Raw genomic sequence first — 18253 nt, forward strand, 5'->3', positions numbered from 1 at the left:
TGATAACACATAAACCGATGGTCATATAAGACGCAACATAAATTTGGATTTCAACTGTACTTTTTGTGCACACAACTCAAGCGCGTGTACGATATATTTGCTGTTATTCAAATTTACATAATATTTTTACTTTTACTCGTCGTCGTGTGCGTCAACTAAGAATTGACGCGTCCACCATCCGATGTAGTTCCGTCGGAACGAAATTTAGACAAATCGTACAACGGCGGAAGGTTTTTCAGGTTCTGAGTGCGTTGTTGTTGGAAATCTTGGTAAACCTGATCTTTGTTTGACCTCGAAAGGAATTGGATCGAAGCGCCCTTGTTGTCATCATTACTGGATGTGAGATTACCAAAGTTGAAGCTACAGTCGGCAAGGTCAGTACCAGGGTGGATATATGTCAATAGAAAAAAACTTACACGGAGTAGACATTGCGCATGAATATATCGCCAAGCAAGAAATCCATATCCGAGCCTGTACTCGACAGTTGCGGACGGAATGCAGAAGTGCAAACAGTGTATTGAGTATTGCCATCAGTAAAAGTTGCCAGCCTCGTCAATTCGAGAGGGTTAATGGGCAAATAATCGTTGCTGAGAGCCTTGTCAGTAGATATTCAAGATCAAAGACACTGGAATCACGAACCCGAATGAGAATGACAAATTTGCCAAGCCTAAACATGGCACGACCCAGAAATTTTGCCCGTTGGTTTGTATATGAATCGATCCGGTAATGGCACCGTATATCGCATCCACAGCGTCGGAGGGAATGTACGCCAAACTGGTTCCGCTGTCGATGAGAGAAATAGCAGTCCCCTTCTTTGAGCCCTTGACGACCGATTCAAGTTTGACGTTGTGGCCATTGACCTGCATGCCCGATAACGCGATAGTCCAGCGCGATGACGTCGAAGGCGCAAGGGGGTATTTGGGTGTCCCGGAGACATCCTTGAATTGTGGGTCGTATTCTCCGATCGTGATAGCACCTCCAGAGGTATTTTCATTATCGGTCGTGCGCTCGAGCGCCAAAGCCATAAAATTTGGTGTTGACGGATTTTGTTCAAAAAGGTTTGCTATTATAGGGCGGCCAGCCGTTTTCTTAATTTTTTTCTGAATCATGGATAGTGATATGAAGCCAATGCCAAGGATTCCATCGGCCCCTTGGTGGTACGTGTTGTCAACATTTAGAAATGCTAAAAATGATAAGGAGAGGTTGAAAACAGCTTTGATGAGAATCACCTTGATTTTGCACTTGATAAGTCCCGAGTTGAACAGCGGTATAAGCGATGTTTCCCGATGCGGAACCGATTCCATATGTGAGGTTGAGATTGTCGGATGTCTTGCTGTTTATGTTGATTTGTTGACCAGTGACCCACTTGCGTCGATACAATTAGTTTCTAATGAACCGTGTAAAGCAGAGCACTGCTCACCAGATCACTGGACCCAGTATCCAGCACCAGGTTAAAATCTAGATCGGAAAGGTCAATGAATGTAGCCCCTATTAAGATGAACTACATACCATGTCCTCCTACGTTGACCTGCCCGAGGTACTACACGGAGATTAAACATACGTTTGTGTTTGCAATGCATATACTCACCTCCAAGTCCGATTCACTAGTAACTGAAACGAGTGACCCAAATGTTGTGTTCGTGGCGTCGTTTGTCGGTTTATAATGAGCATTAAAATAAAATCCGACAGAATGGTCGTCCCTGACGATGGCGAGGGCGTTGCTTTCCAGAAGCTTGCCGCAGATGATGAGAACGAAGGCGAATTGCGTTAAGGACATACTTGCTGAGTTGAAAGAATGAATGAAAAACAGATAATGGGTTATCGGATTATAAGCATTCTATTCGACCTCCAAGTGAATTGATGACGTCGTGGCATTTGAGAACTTCTGAGACATTGCGAATCTGACCGCGGAATCATCAAAACTGAGGAGAGTGTGGTACTTTGTGAATTTTCTTTCATGGCGATCATCAAATCATTCAATCCATGACAACCTGAGGGATATAGCACGTCCAAAGGGTCGATGCAAGTGGTAGAGAAGGTGTTTGGCGAGAATTACAATTCGGACTGGAGCTTCGCAGGAGGCGAGCATGAGCCCGAGCGATGCATACCTAGGCTCTGGTTCTATACAATACAATGAGTCTACGCAATCCGAAGAACGAGCATTGGACGAATCTCGCATAACCTGCAGACTCTTGTCATCTGCCCTTTCATGTCCGAGCGAACGGAGGGGTGACCAAATTGGAATATTCCACTTCATCGATTAAATTCCCTGTATTAAAAGCACACGCCTTCAGAGCAAGGCCATTCACAAAGACAAGATCATTTTTCCTCAAGGGTCTTTCATCAGCGTTCCTCTACATCTATTCGATATCGCCAAAAATCAGGAGAGACAACATTCTTCGCGTTGCAGTGAGAACTGGGGTCCAATCGGTAGAAGAGTAGATCACATACCACTGAAGCTGAGCCGAGACACAGCTCAAAAGTCTACAGTAGTCCCTCCCGCCACCTCCAATATCTTCCAATCTACTTCAATCTGCTCCTGCTGGAATATTTCCTGTATTTTCCCAGCAATGTTTTCAAAATTATGAGTTGCAAGCGCAAGGATGGTCGGCCCTGCACCAGAGAGGCAAATGCCAAGTAGGCCAGGATGTGAAGCAGGCGTAATTAAGGAAGTGACCGCTGGCAGGCCAGGTATCTGAGATGGTGGTCAAGTAGTGGAACCTACACGAAATAAACTCTACGCACAAGAGTTTTTCGATACGGCTGATGCACACGATCTTTCATAGCCTCGAAAATTAACTCTGGATCTGGTGGTGTTTGACCGAGAGCTGTGGTGAGGACAGCTAATCGTTGCATATTAAAAACCTGCGAGGGTATAGGTGTTTTTATTTCAAGACAGTATACTTTATGAATATACAAGAACACATACCAGATCCTTCCTCGAGTAACTCTCTGGCAAAACAGCTCGCGCTTTTGCAGTACTGAGTTCAAATCGGGGTATAATGGCAATAGCTTTGATGCTGCTGTTCCATTTAAATCGGACGTAATGACCGATACCCAAAGGCGGAACAGGTGGGGAAAGACCCCAATCTTCTCCAGCATCAGGCGGGTATTCTGGAAGGACTTCAGAGAGGGGTACTTGTGCTGCCTCAGTAGCTTGTGGGTCTAGCTCTCTAAGGTATGATCCTACAAATCCTCCGACAAGCGCAGCTGTCACGTTGTCGGGGTGACGCTCGACCATGAGCGCATAGTCTAACATTCGCTCTCGGGAGAGATTGAGTTTCCCGAGACTGTCTCCGAGAAGAACGCCTGCAATGACCGCTGCCCCGGACGAACCGAGTCCGCGTCCAAAGGGTATTTGGTTGTGGCAGTGAATACTAAGGTCAGGAGGAAATGACCTATGGCCATTGCAACGTAGCACGTAGAGTGCTACACGAGTCATGAGGTTGCGATACGGGTCTAGCGGGACTTCATCGGCTCCTTCACCCGAATATGTGATCACTGGTAAGGTAGAGGTCTTCCCGATGGTGACAGTGAGGGTGAGATAGAGCGAAAGTGACAAGCCGACGACATCGAAGCCAGGACCAATATTGGCCGAGGTTGCTGGAACTCGTATTATAAACGAGTTGGCCATGTCTAACAATTTGACTACGAGGAGCTGATTTAGATGGTGCGCGCTTTGGAGTAGTAACGTGATCTCTAGCCAATGGGAAAATTTTGACGCGACGCGTCGCGTCAAATGTATTTATATGCACTTTTGGAGCAGAACTACCATCTCATAATGCATGAGTATGCAGGTCTATGCATTACTTATGCACGTGTTCTCGCTGCCCTGCAGTAGTATCCTGAAGGGTATATATTATGAGATTTATGTATTACGAGTCTGTATGCACTATCACAACACGAAGATTGACTCATGTGCAGTATGTGGGTGACACTCATGGTTGCGGGCGTACCTGCAGTGCTGGAATCCGTAGACACGGATGAGACACCCTAGGCAGTTGTAGGAAGCGGTGATTCGTCAATGGAGGTTGTTGTCTTGGTCGTGCCATTCTGGCTAGCGGCAGCAACAGTGAACTGATAAAATTGTCAGTAGCGAATTAAATATTACTGCAACTCGCGACTCACGTAGATCTGATCATCCAATGATCCGTGCTGCGACAAGAAGTTCATCGAAAACACAGCTTGGTCCATCTAAGGAAATAAGGGCAAAAAGAAAGGGTTCTCAGGATCGGACAAATCTACCGCAAAAACGTGAAAATCAACGTCGATAAGACCCTGGTAGCGGGAATTAATATTACAGCCACTAAAGTCTTTAAACACCCACGCCGGTAATATTGTACACCCCACTAATAGTTCTCGAGCGATGTTACTACGGGATGCTACAGACATGATCATGTTTGCAAGCAAACGGACAGCCCTCAGCTTCGGCGTCACTGGCATATACACATGCTGTTAAAGCAGCGACGACGGTGAGGACAAGGGATAAGCGCATTGTCTGTGAGGATGCTGATATGGTATCAGATAAATCTGAAGAACTTCGACTCGGATATGTAGTTAGGAAATTGACAGTGCTTTTCTTTTATACGCTTATGGCAGTAGTAGCAGGAAGAACTGCTTTGCGATGCCGACTGCCACCTGAACACTGACTTGAACGGGGATGCTTAAATCAGTTTTGCCTTTGTCCGCTGTATCTAGGGCGTGACATGGGTCGACCGGATGCTACCCGCAGGTAAGTTGAGAAATATGGTCATACCCGTACCTGTCCCGGGTCAAGTAGGTCGGGTACGGGTCTCTACCCGTGGGTGGTACCTGCGGGTGTGCGAGTCACCCGTGGGTGGTACCTGCGGGTGTGCGAGTCACCCGTGGGTGGTACCTGCGGGTGTGCGAGTCACCCGCGGGTACATTATATATCTACCCATTAACATAGAGCAATAATGAAATTGGGCGGGTACTACAAACACGCCAGAATTACTAGTCCCTATTATTGGAGGCCGAACCCGCCAACGTAATTACATAAGCACACGTCCTTCAAGTTCTCCCAATTCCGTTGTCTTCACAAGTACTGCAGGACGCACCGTATACTATCAAGTGTTCAAGATATGCATGACACGTTCAAAATTCGTTGCGAAGGAGCCTACTACTAATAGTTTTTTTTTTTTAAAAAAAAAATTCAGTTCATTGTCACTGAGCGAGATGACGGGCCACGCGGCTATGGTAGACTCATCTACGCAGGATTCGCCACATCCGTAAGACCCACCCAGCCTATGAATATTACAGCCACTGTCCTACGGATCCTCTAAATTCAAACACCCGCGCCGGTAATATTGTACACCCTCCACTCTCACTACCCACTAATAGTTCTCAAGCGATGTTACAGGATGCTACAGACAATTGGAGCGCTATGTCACAATCACTTTTGCTTGGCTGTGGGCTTCGACTCTTCAAGATCTGACACATAGGAAAGCGTCCTAATACCACGTCAGTCAGTTGTGTGTTTATATCAAGGATGCGAGTTCCTCACGCATTTTGGTGTTTTACAGCCAGAGCAATGCTTATCATGGCGGCAAGAAATCGGACAGTGCTCAGCTTCGGCGTCACTGGCATATACACATGCTGTCAAAGCAGCGACGACGGCGAGGACAAGAGATAAGCGCATCGTCTGTGAGGATGCTGATATGGTATCAGATAAATCTGAAGAACTTCGACTCGGATATGTAGCTAGGAACTTGAAAGTGCCTTGCTTTTATACGCTGAATATCATTATTTATGACAGTAACAGGAAGAACTGCTCTGCGATGCCGACTGCCTGAATACCGACTTGCCTTTGTCCGCTGTATCACTCTGGCTAAACTTTTGTCAGTGAACGCATGAGTCCTTGAAATTGTAGCTATGGGAACTGTAGGAGGACATAATTCTTTTCCTACAAAATATGACCGTGTATTCTACGAGAAATTTGACTTGTTCGTACTTAGCCATGGATGGTGATTAACAGGAGGAGTTCGTGACAAAATCGTGTCGGACTGCCTTCGCCGCATCAGGGGGTTTCGGCTGCTGCATCTCCTGCGCAGTGATGCCAGCGATGGGTGTTTTGATCTTTTGTTTTATGTCTTAGTTTCAGAATTATATTTCTTTCCGTTTGCTGAGGGGTAATACAATATGAACTATGTCATGGTAGTAGAATGTTGTGATAATAAATTGGAGTTTGGAGTGCTCAGATTTCAATCCTCTGTTCAGTTTGACAACAGTCTCAGGCTGTAGCACCCAGGTATTTGGCACTGGAAAGAACGAAGAATAAAACAGTCGGTTTTGACTCATTTGACCAGAGCCCCGCAGCAGGACCATCCTGAAGGGTATGTATTATGAGATTTATATATTACGAGATAGTCTACTGTATGCACTATCACAACACGAAGATTGACATGTGCAGTATGTGGTGGGTGTGGCACTCATGGTTGCGGGCGTACCTGTGGGTATCAAGTGCTGGAATCCGTAGACACGGATGAGACACCCTAGGCAGTTGTAGGAAGCGGTGATTCACCAATGGAGGTTGTTGTCTTGGTCGTGCCATTCTGGCTAGCGGCAGCAACAGTGAACTGATAAAATTGTCAGTGGCGAATTAAATATTACTGCAACTCGCGACTCACGTAGATTTGATCATCCAACGATCCGTGCTGCGCCACAGCGACGAGAACCGGTTGGTGGTTCATCGCGCTGACAATGGTAGACATCTTGTACGTCCCCTCAGGCAAACCACCAGTGATGTTGCCATAAAGTTGACCCTTTGCATCCGCCTTGCTGTTCAAACCAAGAAAATATGCGAACTTGGTGGGGTCGGTTGGGGTAGTCTGTGTAAGGGACTGAAGCGCCTCGATAACGATGTGGGCGTGACCCTGGATTTGCCCAGATGTAGGATCAATTTGCTGGGGAGCGGCAAAGTAATTGGTTTCCGGATTAACAAAGAACCCAGTCTCAATTCCTTTAATCGCCAGCGTCACCTGGAAGGTGGTGTCTGCTGGAAGAACAGCCAAATTGGTAGGACTGACAAACTTGGCACTGGGCATATTCGAGGTGGAAGGGATGACACCCATGGGAGCGGGGTTGCAGGAACCACTTTTGATCTGTTGACCGTTCGTTATAGGGAGATTGGATAAGGTAGCACAGAAGTTGATGAAGTTGTTGGTGGAGGTCAAAGAGGGAAATTGGCCAGCCTCGGAGGTGTTTGAACTCTGACCGTTCTGAGCAAAATTAGAAGCGACAAGACTTGACAGTAAGGTTAGGGAGGTCTGAGCATTTGAGCTGGAATTTGACCCAGCGTTTGTTATGGAAGTGGCTAAAGGAGCCGAGCTGGATGAAGTGGTCACATTGGAGGGGCTGCCTGTCGCACTCGTTCCGTTGGCAGTGGCACCGGTGGCAGCAATACGAGAGTTCAGGTCTGCTTGAGTGGTGCAAGTGATGCTGGTTCCAGCAGAGTTGACAAGAGGAAGTGCAGCACATCTAAGATAAAACATTGGAAGGTCGACTAAGCACCGACATTGGAACATAGTCAGATGAAACAAACTTACATCAAACCTGATCCACATGAAGTGAGGACGTACTTCCCGTTGACACACTGAGCAAACTCCCCGTTGACACAGGCGTTGCCAGATGTACACGGCGAGGATGCAGTCAAGGACTTGAACTGGTTGCTGAAAGCAAGAGTTAGATTATTGTTAGGGGACTGCGTGGAGTCAACGTGACGTACTTCAAGTTGATCGCATCAATACCATTTTGCAGCACAAAGCTTCCCCCACGGCGCTTGAGACTCGGAAGAGCGGTGGCGAAGGAAGAGAGCACGAGAGTGACAAAAATGGAAAGCTTCATGGCGTAGATATACTGGTATGTCGCCGACTTCAGCAGCAAAGGAGTGTGTTGAACGTTTGTCTAAGACCAGCTTGTGAAAGACGGCAGTCAATGCCGGATTGTAAGTTGGAAGCTAAGAAGGCGAAGCGAAAGAAGGCAGCAGACGCAGTCTACTTCGTCACTGACGAGAGTGTGATGAACACGGCGAGTACGAAATGCATGCCGTGGCAGGGTCTTTATACTTGACGCAAAGTAGTATCAGGAACAATGGAACAGGATATAATGGGTTCATGCCTCTCCTCCACAATAAAGAAGCACTCCGGTCATCGCCAACGGGAGAGTGTGTTGTGTTTTGCCGGGACTCATGTTGTTGTTTGAACGTACTTGGTCGCGGTTGATTGTAGTTCTTATTGTTTACCACTGACTAATACCAAACTTGGACTACATCTTCCACATGTCACGCAATTGGTTTTGTAAACCCGTTGCCTACTAAATCTTCTTAAGGATCGCCAGCCAGCGCAGAGGATAGTGAAAGCTAATACAAACAAGATGTTACTATGATTCTGTTTGTAATATCTGAATCAGCTCTGAGAACGACCCTCGTCGTCAACCAACCTTTTCGCGTTCCTAACGAACGGTGGCAGAACAAGGATATCCATTACTCTTCAAGGAAGAAGTAGTTGCCCGCGACTGCCATAACGATATTAAAAAAGTTACGAATGCCTGAAAAGGCTGAAACATACCCTTCTGCTCTTTGTCCTTGACGCTGTTAAGCTTGTTGACTCTTGGCCTGAAATTCGTGGGATCACGTCTGAACGTGACCTCAAGCGATGCCAAGAAGTGGTTCATTCCAGTGAGGAGGGACTGGGGTCTGCAGAGCGAATTAACCAAGGTGTGAGAGCATAATGTAGCACAAATTTCTTACGGCGTAGAAGTTGCTCGAATGGCAGGCTCTCCCTCAAAGACAATCACGCGGTCAGCCAGATATGTTGCCATGATGAAGTCGTGTTCGATGACGAAAGCAGTCTTCTTGGCATGAAGAATGAAGCTGAGAAAATATTGATCAAATCGAGATATAGACGACTAGATCGTTTGCTTACCGCTTGATGACCTTGCTTGCGATGATACGTTGCTCAGAGTCGAGGAAACTTCAGTTCTGTTATAACGTATTCATTTAGAGAAAACAAGATTGGCGCACCTGCTTGGTTCGTCAAGCAAATACACAGACACATTGGGTTTGCCTTAAGTCAGGTGTCAGCCAACGCGAAACGAAATCGAAGAAAGAAAGCACTCACCGAGTGCAAGGACAATAGCCACGCGTTGCAGCTCACCTCCAGAGAGCGTCTTCACATCCTGATCCATAATATTATCCAACGTCATTGGCTTGACCACGTCTGTTTGGAATTGTGGGTGCATGAAGGCCGCTTTAATTTGCTTCAGCAAAAGCATGCGGACAGTTCCTGGGAATTTTGGCGATATCGTCTGCGGCTTCAAGGACACTGCCAACTCCATTTTGTCTGCCTCGATGTCTGGCGTCGTCACGCCGGCAAGTAGACGAACAAAGGTTGTCTTGCCTGTCCCGTTTTCGCCAAGCATGACAATAATTTCCGAATCAGTGAAGCTACCAGACTCGACAGTGAGCTTGAAGTTGCCCATCGTCTTTGTCATAGAGGGATAAGAGTAATGACGGGTCTTGTCAATGATGAGCTCCTCAGCAGTCTCCATCATCTTGAAGCTCAATGACTCCTCGCGGAAGCGCAAATTTTCGGTGGGAATGAAACCGTCCAGGAAGATGTTGATACCTTGTGAAATAGTGAGCTAGTTCACAACGAGTAATTGGGTAAACTTTCACCTTCACGGACAGAATAAGGCATAGTCACAACACCATACATTGATGGCTTTCCGTAAAGACAACAGATAAAGTCTGAAAGATAATCCAATACTGACAGATCATGCTCGACGGCGATGACATAGCAGTCCGGAGTGAGTAGGGACCGTATGACCTCGGCAGCCTTCAACCGCTGTCTTATATCAAGATAACTCGAGGGCTCGTCGAACATATATCTACACAATACCGATTGTAAAGCGTGATTTATAATAGAATTGGGATATACGCACACATCGGCCTTCTGAATACATGACATGGCGATTGCGAACCTCTGTAGTTCTCCACCAGAGAGTGCTGAAACTTCACGATCAAGAACGTTGTTCAGCTCCAATTCATCGCACATTTTTTGCTTGTTGTCAAGCTCTAGTTTCGAGTCCAACATTTGTGAGACAGTCAGGTTGCCTTTAATTGCGCGAGGAATATGATCAACATATTGTGGCTTGATAAGAGCCTTCAAATTGTCTTCGAGAACCTTGGTGAAATAGTTTTGCAGTTCGGACCCACGGAAATAACGTAAGATTTCTTGCCAGTCGGGAGGATCCTGCCAGGTAGTAAAAGTCAATGCCGTCCTGGAACAACCCCACTAATATACCACTCACATCATAGCGGCCAAGATTCGGCTTCTGTTTTCCAGCGAGAATCTTTAGTGCTGTGCTTTTACCAATTCCATTAGTGCCAACAAGTCCAAGGACCTGGCCAGGTCTTGGTGTAGGTAGTCGATGGAGCTTAAAGGCGTTGGCGGTATAACGATGGGTCACTTGTGATTCCAAGTTAGTCGGTAAGTTAATGATGGCGATAGCTTCGAATGGGCATCTAAAAGTTCTCTCGATCATGTGAATGATCTTCGTAAAACGATCTACTCACTTCTTTACGCAGATACCACAACCGATACATAGAAACTCAGAGATGAACGCTATCTTATCTGTCGATTTTACTTCTATGCAAAGTTTGCCTGGAAGGTCAATTAGCATGAGCACTCCGCCAGTGCTCCGGGTGGAGGCGCACCCATTTTTACCACAGGACATGACTGCTCGTGAGCTGATGAGTGACTGATCTAATGGAACTGCTCGAGAGGAAGTGGTGCATCACCTTCTTGCATTCCTGGGCACATCGCTTTGGCTTGCAGCGATTTGCGTCTACAATGGCGATACGGGTAATTTTATCAGCCATCGTTGCAGGCTAGAGACGGCAGCTGGCTCTTGGATCTGATTCTTTGCTTGCAGTGATGACGGATCGGCACTGACAGCTGTAGTATGTAGTGTACTAGGTGACTCGGTGATACACCGAAGTTGATTGGCTGCGATAATTTATTTACATAAAAATGATTTATAAAAACTTGCTTGCTAATTATCTTATCTTATCTTCAAGCCATCAGGTAGTGCTGTCCCAGTTGTGACTTGTCGACTTGGACTACCATGACGTTGCCCGAGATCGTGACTGTCGATGCTGTACGTGTCTATCTCGTCAACGAAAAGGCTGAACAATAATAATCACGATTGTGGATTTAAATCCTCTCGCAGATCCTTTTCGATCTGGATGGGTAGTGGTCACTACCAGTCTTCTCGATCTGCCATAGCTGATCGCTGTACGCCAGGACGCTAATAGATTCCACTCCGGGTGTTATTTCAGCCTGGAAAACATTTGCGGAGGAATACAAACTTGGATCGCATCTTCCTATCGTGCAGAAAACTCATGGACGTAGACTTGCTGATACCCTGAAGGATGAGACAATATGCAATATCCAGGACACAGAGATTTTGAATGTGGGCAAGACTTTGTTCCATGCTTATTGTGATCCCGCTAATTCTGCAGAGCGAGATTTTGCGCTTCGAGGACCTGGTGATCGAGGGTAACCCAGTGGCCCTCGAAGGAGCCATCGAATTCTTGACTCAGGTAAAACTTTCGAAGTTACATATATATTGCATGATTGGCTGACTGCATCGCTCGAAGCTGGACTCCCACAATGACATGCGCACTAAGTGGACAATTGTCACATCAGGTAGTGTGACAATCTTGTCTTGTAAATGGTACACCGGAGCTCCCTAAACCATAGCTTCGAGGTACTATGCAACTCAGTGCATACCGAAATGCAAAATTCCGGTGCCTACGTCAGGATTTGTGACGGCAGATGATGTTAGTGAGGGAAAGCCAAAGCCCACACCATATCTTGAAGGAGCAAAGAAACTTGGGATTGATGTAACCAAGTGTGAGTCGGGCGATACCCGTTTCTTTGTGGTGCCTGAATTGCCCCAGGTCTTGTCATCGAGGATGCACCGTCCGGGGTGCAATCAGGAAATAGTGCCGGTGCAAAGACGCTCGCAGTTTGTACCTCGCATACACGTGAGGACTTTGAGAACTGTTCGGAGGAAATAAAGCGCCCCACGTATATCATTGATGATCTGACTAGGTGAGGCGCAATGTGCTCAGAAGAATTTGTCACTCACGAAAATAACTCGTAGAGTACACGTGACATGGGAGAACGGCAAGATTCGACTCACGATCGATACCCGTAGAGGACCCAATTCGGATTAGCAATTTTATAGAAAGAAATTCCCAATCCCCACAAATTAGTGGTTTCAGGATTTCTCGGGCTTTAAGGAATGATAAAATTTAAAGCGGGAGAGGGTAACAGACAAGCGATGATCAAAACTATGAGACTGAGGTTAGGGCTTTTGTTTGGTCCTGCTGGTATCGCGTGAGTTACAGTAAATCTATAAATCTATAAAGTAAGGGAAAACGGTGACGGGAAGGGACGGACGCTCGCATGGTTTCCACTTGCACCGCATAGATCTATAAAGTAAGGGAGAACGGTGATGGGAAGGGACGGACGCTCGCGTGGTTTCTGCTTGCACCGCGTAGATCTATCTATAAATCTATAAATCTATAAAGTAAGGGAGAACGGTGAGGGAGGGAACGGTCGCTCGCGTGGTTTTCGCTTGGGTCGCTTGGGCCAGTGTTTCTACCGCCAGTGGCGAGCCAACCATAAGACGTGTGAAGCCTATGGGCTAGCCCCAGGCTACAGCCAGTGGCAGTGTTCTGGTGATGGCGAAATACCCGAAATAGAAGGTAGTTCCCATCTGTGTGCAGTCTCATAGATCAGTCTTATCGATGGCAATATCAATGTGCGCTATCACCTCCACGCAACATTGTGTGCTACCCACTCCCAGCTTTTAGAATGAGCAACAAAAAGCCCAAAGACTGGTGGTGGGGATATTTTGATACCCACCCAGATTTTGAGAAGAAACTCCCTGTGGCCTATGCAAACGAGAAAGAGAGACGACCGAAAGTGATGTGTGGAGCCTGCAAGATTAAAAAAACGATTGACGAGCAGCAGAAGGATCGCAAGGAGCAGCGCCAAGGCCTGCGAAATGATGTGCGAACACATGATCAAATTATTGCATATTGTAAGTGTCTCAATACTACTTGCAGAAGTTCTGTTGGTTATATTTTTCAGTGTGGTCATGATCAGAGAGTCTCGTCAGAGACTGAAATTGTCCGTGGATGCATGGATGACCTGATACCATAGTCTCGCATCTCAATTCTTGTGATAATCAACCACTAGAAGTCCGTGCACAGGCACATGCTGTGTGTATCGAAAGGGGGTGGATCAAAGCACCGAGATCCACTCATGAGATTATTAGTTTGAATTCACCACAATTACTGGGAACCAGCCTTGGTCTTGATTCACCCATGTATATTCAACAATCGTTGCAGTTGCCTTCTCCACTTGTCAGATTGTTTGATGTTCCACCAGATTCAAGTAACCCATCCTCACGATCTCAGTCACCGCTATTATTCCCCCCTGCCTCATCTCATACCAGTAGTCCAGCATTTGGTGAAGGATCCCGGCCGGCCCCATTAAAACGGGTGCGGCAGATATCGCAGCCTCGGAATCACATGATAGTAGATACCCCAACTACAGGCGGAGGCACTCCTTCACGGCCGCACTGGACACCAGCTTTTCAGGAACACTTAGAGACTCATATTGCCAACATCACTGCATCATGCGGGTTCTCCCTTAATTGGATTAAAAATCAAGCAGTTTGTAGTTTCATGAATGAGTTTTTCCCCTTCACAAATTCAATCTCGAGTTATCAACTCTCCAATTGCATTATCCCACGTGAAGTTGAAAAGTACCGGCAAGCCGCCAAAAACTGCTGCCGTGGAAGTGATGCGATGCTCCAGACAGATGAATGGATGGGTGTAAATGTTCACTACCTGCTGGCATTCATGATCACAACAGCGAGTCGACAGGCAAGACTATTTTAACTGTTTCAAGTTTACCTATAGTGATTCAGAAAAATCAGGTCCACACGGTTTGAGTAGTAGATGTATCTGCTCAGTGCAAAACTGCACAACACCTCAAACTTCTCATGATCAGTGTCATTGAAGAGGTTCGACTCAACTGGAAGGCAAATATTGTTGCCGTTACATCAGATGCATCAGGTGAGTCTTGGGCAGCTCGAAAATGGCTTGTTGAGGAATTTCCATCATTAGTATCTGCAGATTGCTATGCTCACCAGGTAATTATGTCCAGTGTCTCGTTTGTCACTCCGAATTATTAATACTACTGTCGCAAAGATAAATCTTATTGTTGGTGACTATTTCAAGTCATCTGGTGGCACAGTTTACCTGGGATACTCAAAGAAAGCATCTGACCTCATTTCTTGGCTTCGAAGCAAGACACTTGTTCTAGCAACACTAAGAGATATCCAAGTTGCCCTCAATTCAACTAACTCATCCCGTCCTAATCGTGTTCTCACTGTAATCCGTGCAGTTTTGACCAGATGGACTGTTCATTATCTTGCCTTCAGACGACTTCTTGATCTTAAATTTGCACTCGACATTCTCGTCAGGCAGGAGAAAAGTCTCGGACAGGATTCAAAAATAGTTACGGGTGATGCTGCCTTGTGAAAAAAGGCAATGGAGATGCTGGGATTGATCGAAGACCCAGTGATGTGGATGACCCTGGCTCAGTAAAAAATCATTCCTTTTTCATTGAGTATCAGCTGAATCGAAATTTTCGTAGGATGGTCAGTCACCTGCAGCCCTTATCATTGGTAATCAACATTGCTCAGGCCACACACTGTTGTCTCGATGAAGTTTTGATCATTTTTGGCTTTCTAATATCAAGATATACTGCGCTACAAGGGAAGGCTTCATCAGTCGGAGAAAATTTGATGATTCAGGCTATCATTGATTCTCTCAAAAAGCACTGGAGCAAATGCGATCAAGATGTATTTCTAGCTGCAGTTGTTTTGAACCCTCTTTACAGGATCAAGCCCTTTGCTTGCCTTCGCAAATTTACCAATGCAGGACTCATGACATTATTTGTCAAGTTATGGGGTCGATTTTTCCCTAACACACCCTCTGATGAGTTTCGAAAGGAGTTCTTAGAGTATCTAGAAGGACATGGGGACTACGGCGAAGAATTTATAAATTGGGTGGACTTGGTTCGAAGTGCGGCCAAGGTTGAGGCATGTTTAATCTGTCTATAACTATTTTTCTTGTCACTCATAACATTCTGTAGCAAAAATGTCCCGACCCTCTCAAGATGTACGACGGTATACATTTTCAAGACGTCGAGCCAACACCATTGCAGAAATTCGCTCAGTGAATTTTTTCGATCTGCGCAAATTTGGCCTCTTGTGAACATCTTTTTAGTCTTTTTGGCACAGTACTCACAAAACTTTGTTTGCGTCTCAGTCTTAAAGGCCTCACAGACTTGGCAGAATTGCGCTTGCATTTGCGAGACGAGTATATGCAGATGGGGGACAAAAAGGGCTGTCTGTATCGCATAAGGAAAATCATCCCCGACCCACTACCCCCACCAGCCATTGTGACTATAACTCCTGCAGACTTGGACTCTGTTCCTGACGATCTATCATCAGAGTCTGAGCAGCCGGAAACACAGGATGGAGACACCACTGATGATGACCACTCACTTGGGCACATTGCATCCATTCTTGCACAGCACTCATTGGAAGACGAGGACCCCATAGACATGGGGTTTGCATTCAATGATATCCCCCTTCAACAACTTTTCAACTTCGAAGACGAGAGCTGGGTAAAAATGACTGAAGTGTTCAGGATGAGATCAATTGATGATGAATTCGAGTTTTACGAGTTAGTCAACATGGATGCGGAAGGTGAAGATGATGAGCAAATGTTCAATGACATGATGAGTAGTACAATCTAGCCTTTATCACCAGCCAATGATATCGTGTTCTTCCAGCTTAGTAAGCTTTGTTGCTCCTGGGAAAAGCCAACCACCGTCGTACCACCAGTGGCTAAGCCAAACCTGTTTTCCAGGCTAGTCAGTGGCTGGCCACTGGCGCTAGAAACACTGGCTTGGGCCGCTAACAGATGCTAAATGCCATGTGGTTTTGCTTACCTCGCTTAAAGCTCGATTTAGAAACTTGTGTGGCTGTCATGTGCATCTGCTGCCCGTTAGGGCAGCACACATTTAAAAACATCTATTATCTATGAAATTCAAAACATATACACAATAAATTCAACTACCATAAGAAAAGAAAATTGAGAAATGGAAAATGAGAATGGGAGAATGGGGGAGATGGGAGAACAGAGAAAATGAGGAAAATTGGAGAACAAGAGAACAGAGAACAAGAAAACAGGAGAAACAAAAAATGGAAGAATGGGAAAAATGGGAGAACAGGAAAATGGGAAAAGGGGGGAAAGAGGAGGACGTGAGGATGGGAGGACAAGTGAGATGGGATCAACACATTCAATTTTACTTTTACTTTTCTCATCTGCACAGAGAACAGGGAAACAGGAGAATGGGAAAATCAGAGAACTTATGAGGGGAACATAATTTGCTACAAAGTGCTTTGTAGCACTGTAGCGCAGTATGTCCTGCTGAGAACAGGAGGGTTCAATATATCTGAATGTAATATATCATGCTCAACTTGATGAATACAATATAATTTATTTCAAGACCTAAAATAATTATTAAAATACCCAAAGTAGGATGAAGCCGAAGGCCAGGAAGCCAACAAAGAGTGCGAAGCGCTCTTTTTGCTTCCTGTGCTGAAGGCACAATGGGTGTGTGCTAGTCTATAAAGTAAGGGAGAACAGTGAGGGAAGTACTGGACACTCACATGGTTTTCGCGTAGGGCCATGTGGGTTTCACTAAAGGTCATGCATTTTTTGCTAAACGCCATGTGTGAAGCACATGGTTTCGCTTACCTTGCTTAATCTTACTTTTGGAAATCTTGCGTGGTTTTCTCGCTTGTGTTTGCTAACAGTGAGAACAAAAAAATCTTAATTGAGAATTTCGAAAGGTAAAATTCCACAGTGTCCAAAAAAGCTACCAAACACGATATAGTGGACAGTGTTCTGCACGCCTACTGCGCCGCGCCCATAATATGGACAAACAACTCACTTTTCCTACTATAAGGGAGCAAGCATCGAGAATAGCAAAAGCATAACAGATTTCGGTTACACAATTGGTTACACAATTGGTTACATAATTTGGTGACACAAATCATTACACAATTGGCTGCTGCTTTTGTATAGAATTTCTCGAATTAAATTGCCCTCCCCTGCAGCCAAGTGTAACAAAGTGTGATACACTTTTTGTGGGTTTTGATTCTTATCAATGATGATAGAAATGACTTATTGATGGGCTCAGGCAACTCAAATTTTGCACTTGCTAAACAACCATTTAAATATCAAACATGGACAGAAATATGCCCATTCCGTGAGTTGCTGACTATATATTGCTACGTGCAAGGTGCATGATGCTAATGTCTGCACATGCTATTTAGAGATCACGAACATATTACCCTGGAGCGCGAGCGTCACTCCCAACATGAACGCGATAGAGTCAATCAACTCCAGATGACGTCCCCTACCAGGCGCAATCATCGACATGCTGCTCACGATAGGCCTGCACCTCATGTACCACAGCCAAATTTCATGCCAGCTAATGAACCACAAGCAGGGCCTGTTCCGCAACCTTTTGCATGGCAGCCTCCTGCTCACCTTCCATATGAACCGCTACCAGTTGGACAATATCCTGGCTTGCCACGTAATGCCATTGCGCATGTGCAACATGCTCATCAGCACCCTCCTGTTGATTATAATGCACGCCTGAATGAGCAGATGAATGCAGCTAATAATGATAGACGCCGCCAGTGCAACCATCGTAGGCAACAGGACAGAGAGGAGATAAGAGAGCAGGTGCAAGCAGAGCTAATGGCAGCTGGAATACAGCCCCAACAGGTACCTCATATCCATAATGAACCCGTTCAACCTGCTCCTGCTCCTGCTCCTGCTCCTCCTGTATATGGTGCTATTCATTATGAGGGCGCAGTTGGTCCTCACAACTTTGACAATCCTCTTCATTACTTTGTGCCTAATCCTGCACCGCCTTTGCATGAACCACCTGAACCTGATTATCATCAATTTAATATTCAGTTTTAGCAACATCTCCAGGCAGAGCAGATGGAACAAGAACATATTGGAAATGACTTGCTTCAAAGGCAAGCGCAGGAGGAATTT

General features: G+C 45.8%; 11 protein-coding genes across 11 annotated transcripts; 6 read left to right on the forward strand and 5 right to left on the reverse strand.

Annotated features, from left to right (window-relative positions):
* Positions 1–86: 86 nt before the first annotated feature.
* Positions 87–1946, reverse strand: EDB93DRAFT_1333948 (aspartic peptidase domain-containing protein). Its single transcript, XM_041455271.1, has 7 exons — positions 1589–1946; positions 1510–1540; positions 1421–1458; positions 1230–1365; positions 640–1183; positions 417–587; positions 87–360 (listed from the first exon to the last, which is right to left on the reverse strand). The coding sequence occupies exons 1-7, from the start codon at positions 1775–1777 to the stop codon at positions 156–158; spliced, it is 1314 nt and encodes a 437-aa protein (XP_041313853.1). The 5' UTR covers positions 1778–1946; the 3' UTR covers positions 87–155.
* A 393-nt stretch (positions 1947–2339) lies between these two features.
* Positions 2340–3695, reverse strand: EDB93DRAFT_40001 (ribosomal protein S5 domain 2-type protein). Its single transcript, XM_041456268.1, has 4 exons — positions 2930–3695; positions 2746–2865; positions 2452–2695; positions 2340–2397 (listed from the first exon to the last, which is right to left on the reverse strand). Exons 1-3 carry the CDS (start codon positions 3632–3634, stop codon positions 2477–2479), a joined length of 1044 nt encoding a protein of 347 aa, XP_041313854.1. The 5' UTR covers positions 3635–3695; the 3' UTR covers positions 2340–2397; positions 2452–2476.
* A 298-nt stretch (positions 3696–3993) lies between these two features.
* On the reverse strand, positions 3994–4903 carry EDB93DRAFT_1333950 (uncharacterized protein; the record flags this gene model as incomplete). The annotated part of the gene is made up of 4 exons (XM_041455272.1): positions 4417–4903; positions 4246–4382; positions 4129–4194; positions 3994–4077 (listed from the first exon to the last, which is right to left on the reverse strand). The coding sequence occupies exons 1-4, from the start codon at positions 4493–4495 to the stop codon at positions 3994–3996; spliced, it is 366 nt and encodes a 121-aa protein (XP_041313855.1). The 5' UTR covers positions 4496–4903.
* A 1241-nt stretch (positions 4904–6144) lies between these two features.
* Positions 6145–8229, reverse strand: EDB93DRAFT_1113528 (uncharacterized protein). The gene is made up of 4 exons (XM_041448197.1): positions 7745–8229; positions 7566–7688; positions 6648–7497; positions 6145–6596 (listed from the first exon to the last, which is right to left on the reverse strand). Exons 1-4 carry the CDS (start codon positions 7861–7863, stop codon positions 6513–6515), a joined length of 1176 nt encoding a protein of 391 aa, XP_041313856.1. The 5' UTR covers positions 7864–8229; the 3' UTR covers positions 6145–6512.
* A 271-nt stretch (positions 8230–8500) lies between these two features.
* EDB93DRAFT_1060591 (P-loop containing nucleoside triphosphate hydrolase protein) lies at positions 8501–10437 on the reverse strand (the record flags this gene model as incomplete). Its single annotated transcript, XM_041444818.1, has 9 exons — positions 8501–8532; positions 8586–8713; positions 8768–8890; positions 8943–8990; positions 9041–9083; positions 9138–9644; positions 9695–9906; positions 9961–10271; positions 10330–10437. Coding segments are annotated over 9 exons (1512 nt in total), but the record flags the coding sequence as incomplete, so codon positions are not given.
* Positions 10438–10567: 130 nt separating this feature from the next.
* On the forward strand, positions 10568–10913 carry EDB93DRAFT_1073967 (uncharacterized protein; the record flags this gene model as incomplete). The annotated part of the gene is made up of 2 exons (XM_041445055.1): positions 10568–10714; positions 10803–10913. The coding sequence occupies 2 exons, from the start codon at positions 10568–10570 to the stop codon at positions 10911–10913; spliced, it is 258 nt and encodes an 85-aa protein (XP_041313858.1).
* A 178-nt stretch (positions 10914–11091) lies between these two features.
* On the forward strand, positions 11092–12554 carry EDB93DRAFT_1113539 (HAD-like protein). The gene is made up of 8 exons (XM_041448198.1): positions 11092–11178; positions 11251–11270; positions 11325–11493; positions 11543–11623; positions 11681–11729; positions 11784–11936; positions 11984–12137; positions 12190–12554. Exons 1-8 carry the CDS (start codon positions 11146–11148, stop codon positions 12260–12262), a joined length of 732 nt encoding a protein of 243 aa, XP_041313859.1. The 5' UTR covers positions 11092–11145; the 3' UTR covers positions 12263–12554.
* A 1073-nt stretch (positions 12555–13627) lies between these two features.
* Positions 13628–14295, forward strand: EDB93DRAFT_1073669 (uncharacterized protein; the record flags this gene model as incomplete). The annotated part of the gene is made up of 2 exons (XM_041445030.1): positions 13628–13976; positions 14054–14295. The coding sequence occupies 2 exons, from the start codon at positions 13628–13630 to the stop codon at positions 14293–14295; spliced, it is 591 nt and encodes a 196-aa protein (XP_041313860.1).
* A 22-nt stretch (positions 14296–14317) lies between these two features.
* EDB93DRAFT_1074526 (uncharacterized protein) lies at positions 14318–15228 on the forward strand (the record flags this gene model as incomplete). Its single annotated transcript, XM_041445100.1, has 2 exons — positions 14318–14627; positions 14708–15228. Coding segments are annotated over 2 exons (831 nt in total), but the record flags the coding sequence as incomplete, so codon positions are not given.
* A 119-nt stretch (positions 15229–15347) lies between these two features.
* On the forward strand, positions 15348–15929 carry EDB93DRAFT_1073712 (uncharacterized protein; the record flags this gene model as incomplete). The annotated part of the gene is made up of 1 exon (XM_041445035.1): positions 15348–15929. A coding segment is annotated over one exon (582 nt), but the record flags the coding sequence as incomplete, so codon positions are not given.
* A 1498-nt stretch (positions 15930–17427) lies between these two features.
* On the forward strand, positions 17428–18175 carry EDB93DRAFT_1244869 (uncharacterized protein; the record flags this gene model as incomplete). The annotated part of the gene is made up of 2 exons (XM_041452254.1): positions 17428–17450; positions 17518–18175. 2 exons carry the CDS (start codon positions 17428–17430, stop codon positions 18173–18175), a joined length of 681 nt encoding a protein of 226 aa, XP_041313863.1.
* Between the last annotated feature and the right edge of the window lie 78 nt (positions 18176–18253).

The sequence above is a fragment of the Suillus bovinus genome, assembly GCF_016758785.1.
Source record: "Suillus bovinus strain UH-Sbo-P2 chromosome Unknown EDB93scaffold_1, whole genome shotgun sequence".
NCBI lineage: Eukaryota > Fungi > Basidiomycota > Agaricomycetes > Boletales > Suillaceae > Suillus > Suillus bovinus.

Bases quoted from the DNA above. Each gene is read 5' to 3' on its own strand.
- EDB93DRAFT_1333948 (XM_041455271.1), bottom strand. From the start codon at position 1,777: ATGTCCTTAACGCAATTCGCCTTCGTTCTCATCATCTGCGGCAAGCTT. The intron at 1,184-1,229 runs GTGATTCTCATC...TATCATTTTTAG, and splicing joins TTATCAAGTGCAAAATCAAG to CATTTCTAAATGTTGACAAC. The intron at 361-416 runs GTAAGTTTTTTT...TGCCGACTGTAG, and splicing joins ATGCGCAATGTCTACTCCGT to CTTCAACTTTGGTAATCTCA.
- EDB93DRAFT_40001 (XM_041456268.1), bottom strand. From the start codon at position 3,634: ATGGCCAACTCGTTTATAATACGAGTTCCAGCAACCTCGGCCAATATT. The intron at 2,866-2,929 runs GTATGTGTTCTT...ATACCCTCGCAG, and splicing joins GTTACTCGAGGAAGGATCTG to GTTTTTAATATGCAACGATT. The intron at 2,696-2,745 runs GTGCGTAGAGTT...CCACCATCTCAG, and splicing joins AGCCGTATCGAAAAACTCTT to ATACCTGGCCTGCCAGCGGT.
- EDB93DRAFT_1113528 (XM_041448197.1), bottom strand. From the start codon at position 7,863: ATGAAGCTTTCCATTTTTGTCACTCTCGTGCTCTCTTCCTTCGCCACC. The intron at 7,498-7,565 runs GTAAGTTTGTTT...GTTTTATCTTAG, and splicing joins TCATGTGGATCAGGTTTGAT to ATGTGCTGCACTTCCTCTTG. The intron at 6,597-6,647 runs GTGAGTCGCGAG...CAATTTTATCAG, and splicing joins CGTTGGATGATCAAATCTAC to TTCACTGTTGCTGCCGCTAG.
- EDB93DRAFT_1113539 (XM_041448198.1), top strand. From the start codon at position 11,146: ATGACGTTGCCCGAGATCGTGACTGTCGATGCT. The intron at 11,624-11,680 runs GTAAAACTTTCG...CATCGCTCGAAG, and splicing joins CCATCGAATTCTTGACTCAG to CTGGACTCCCACAATGACAT. The intron at 12,138-12,189 runs GTGAGGCGCAAT...AATAACTCGTAG, and splicing joins ATCATTGATGATCTGACTAG to AGTACACGTGACATGGGAGA.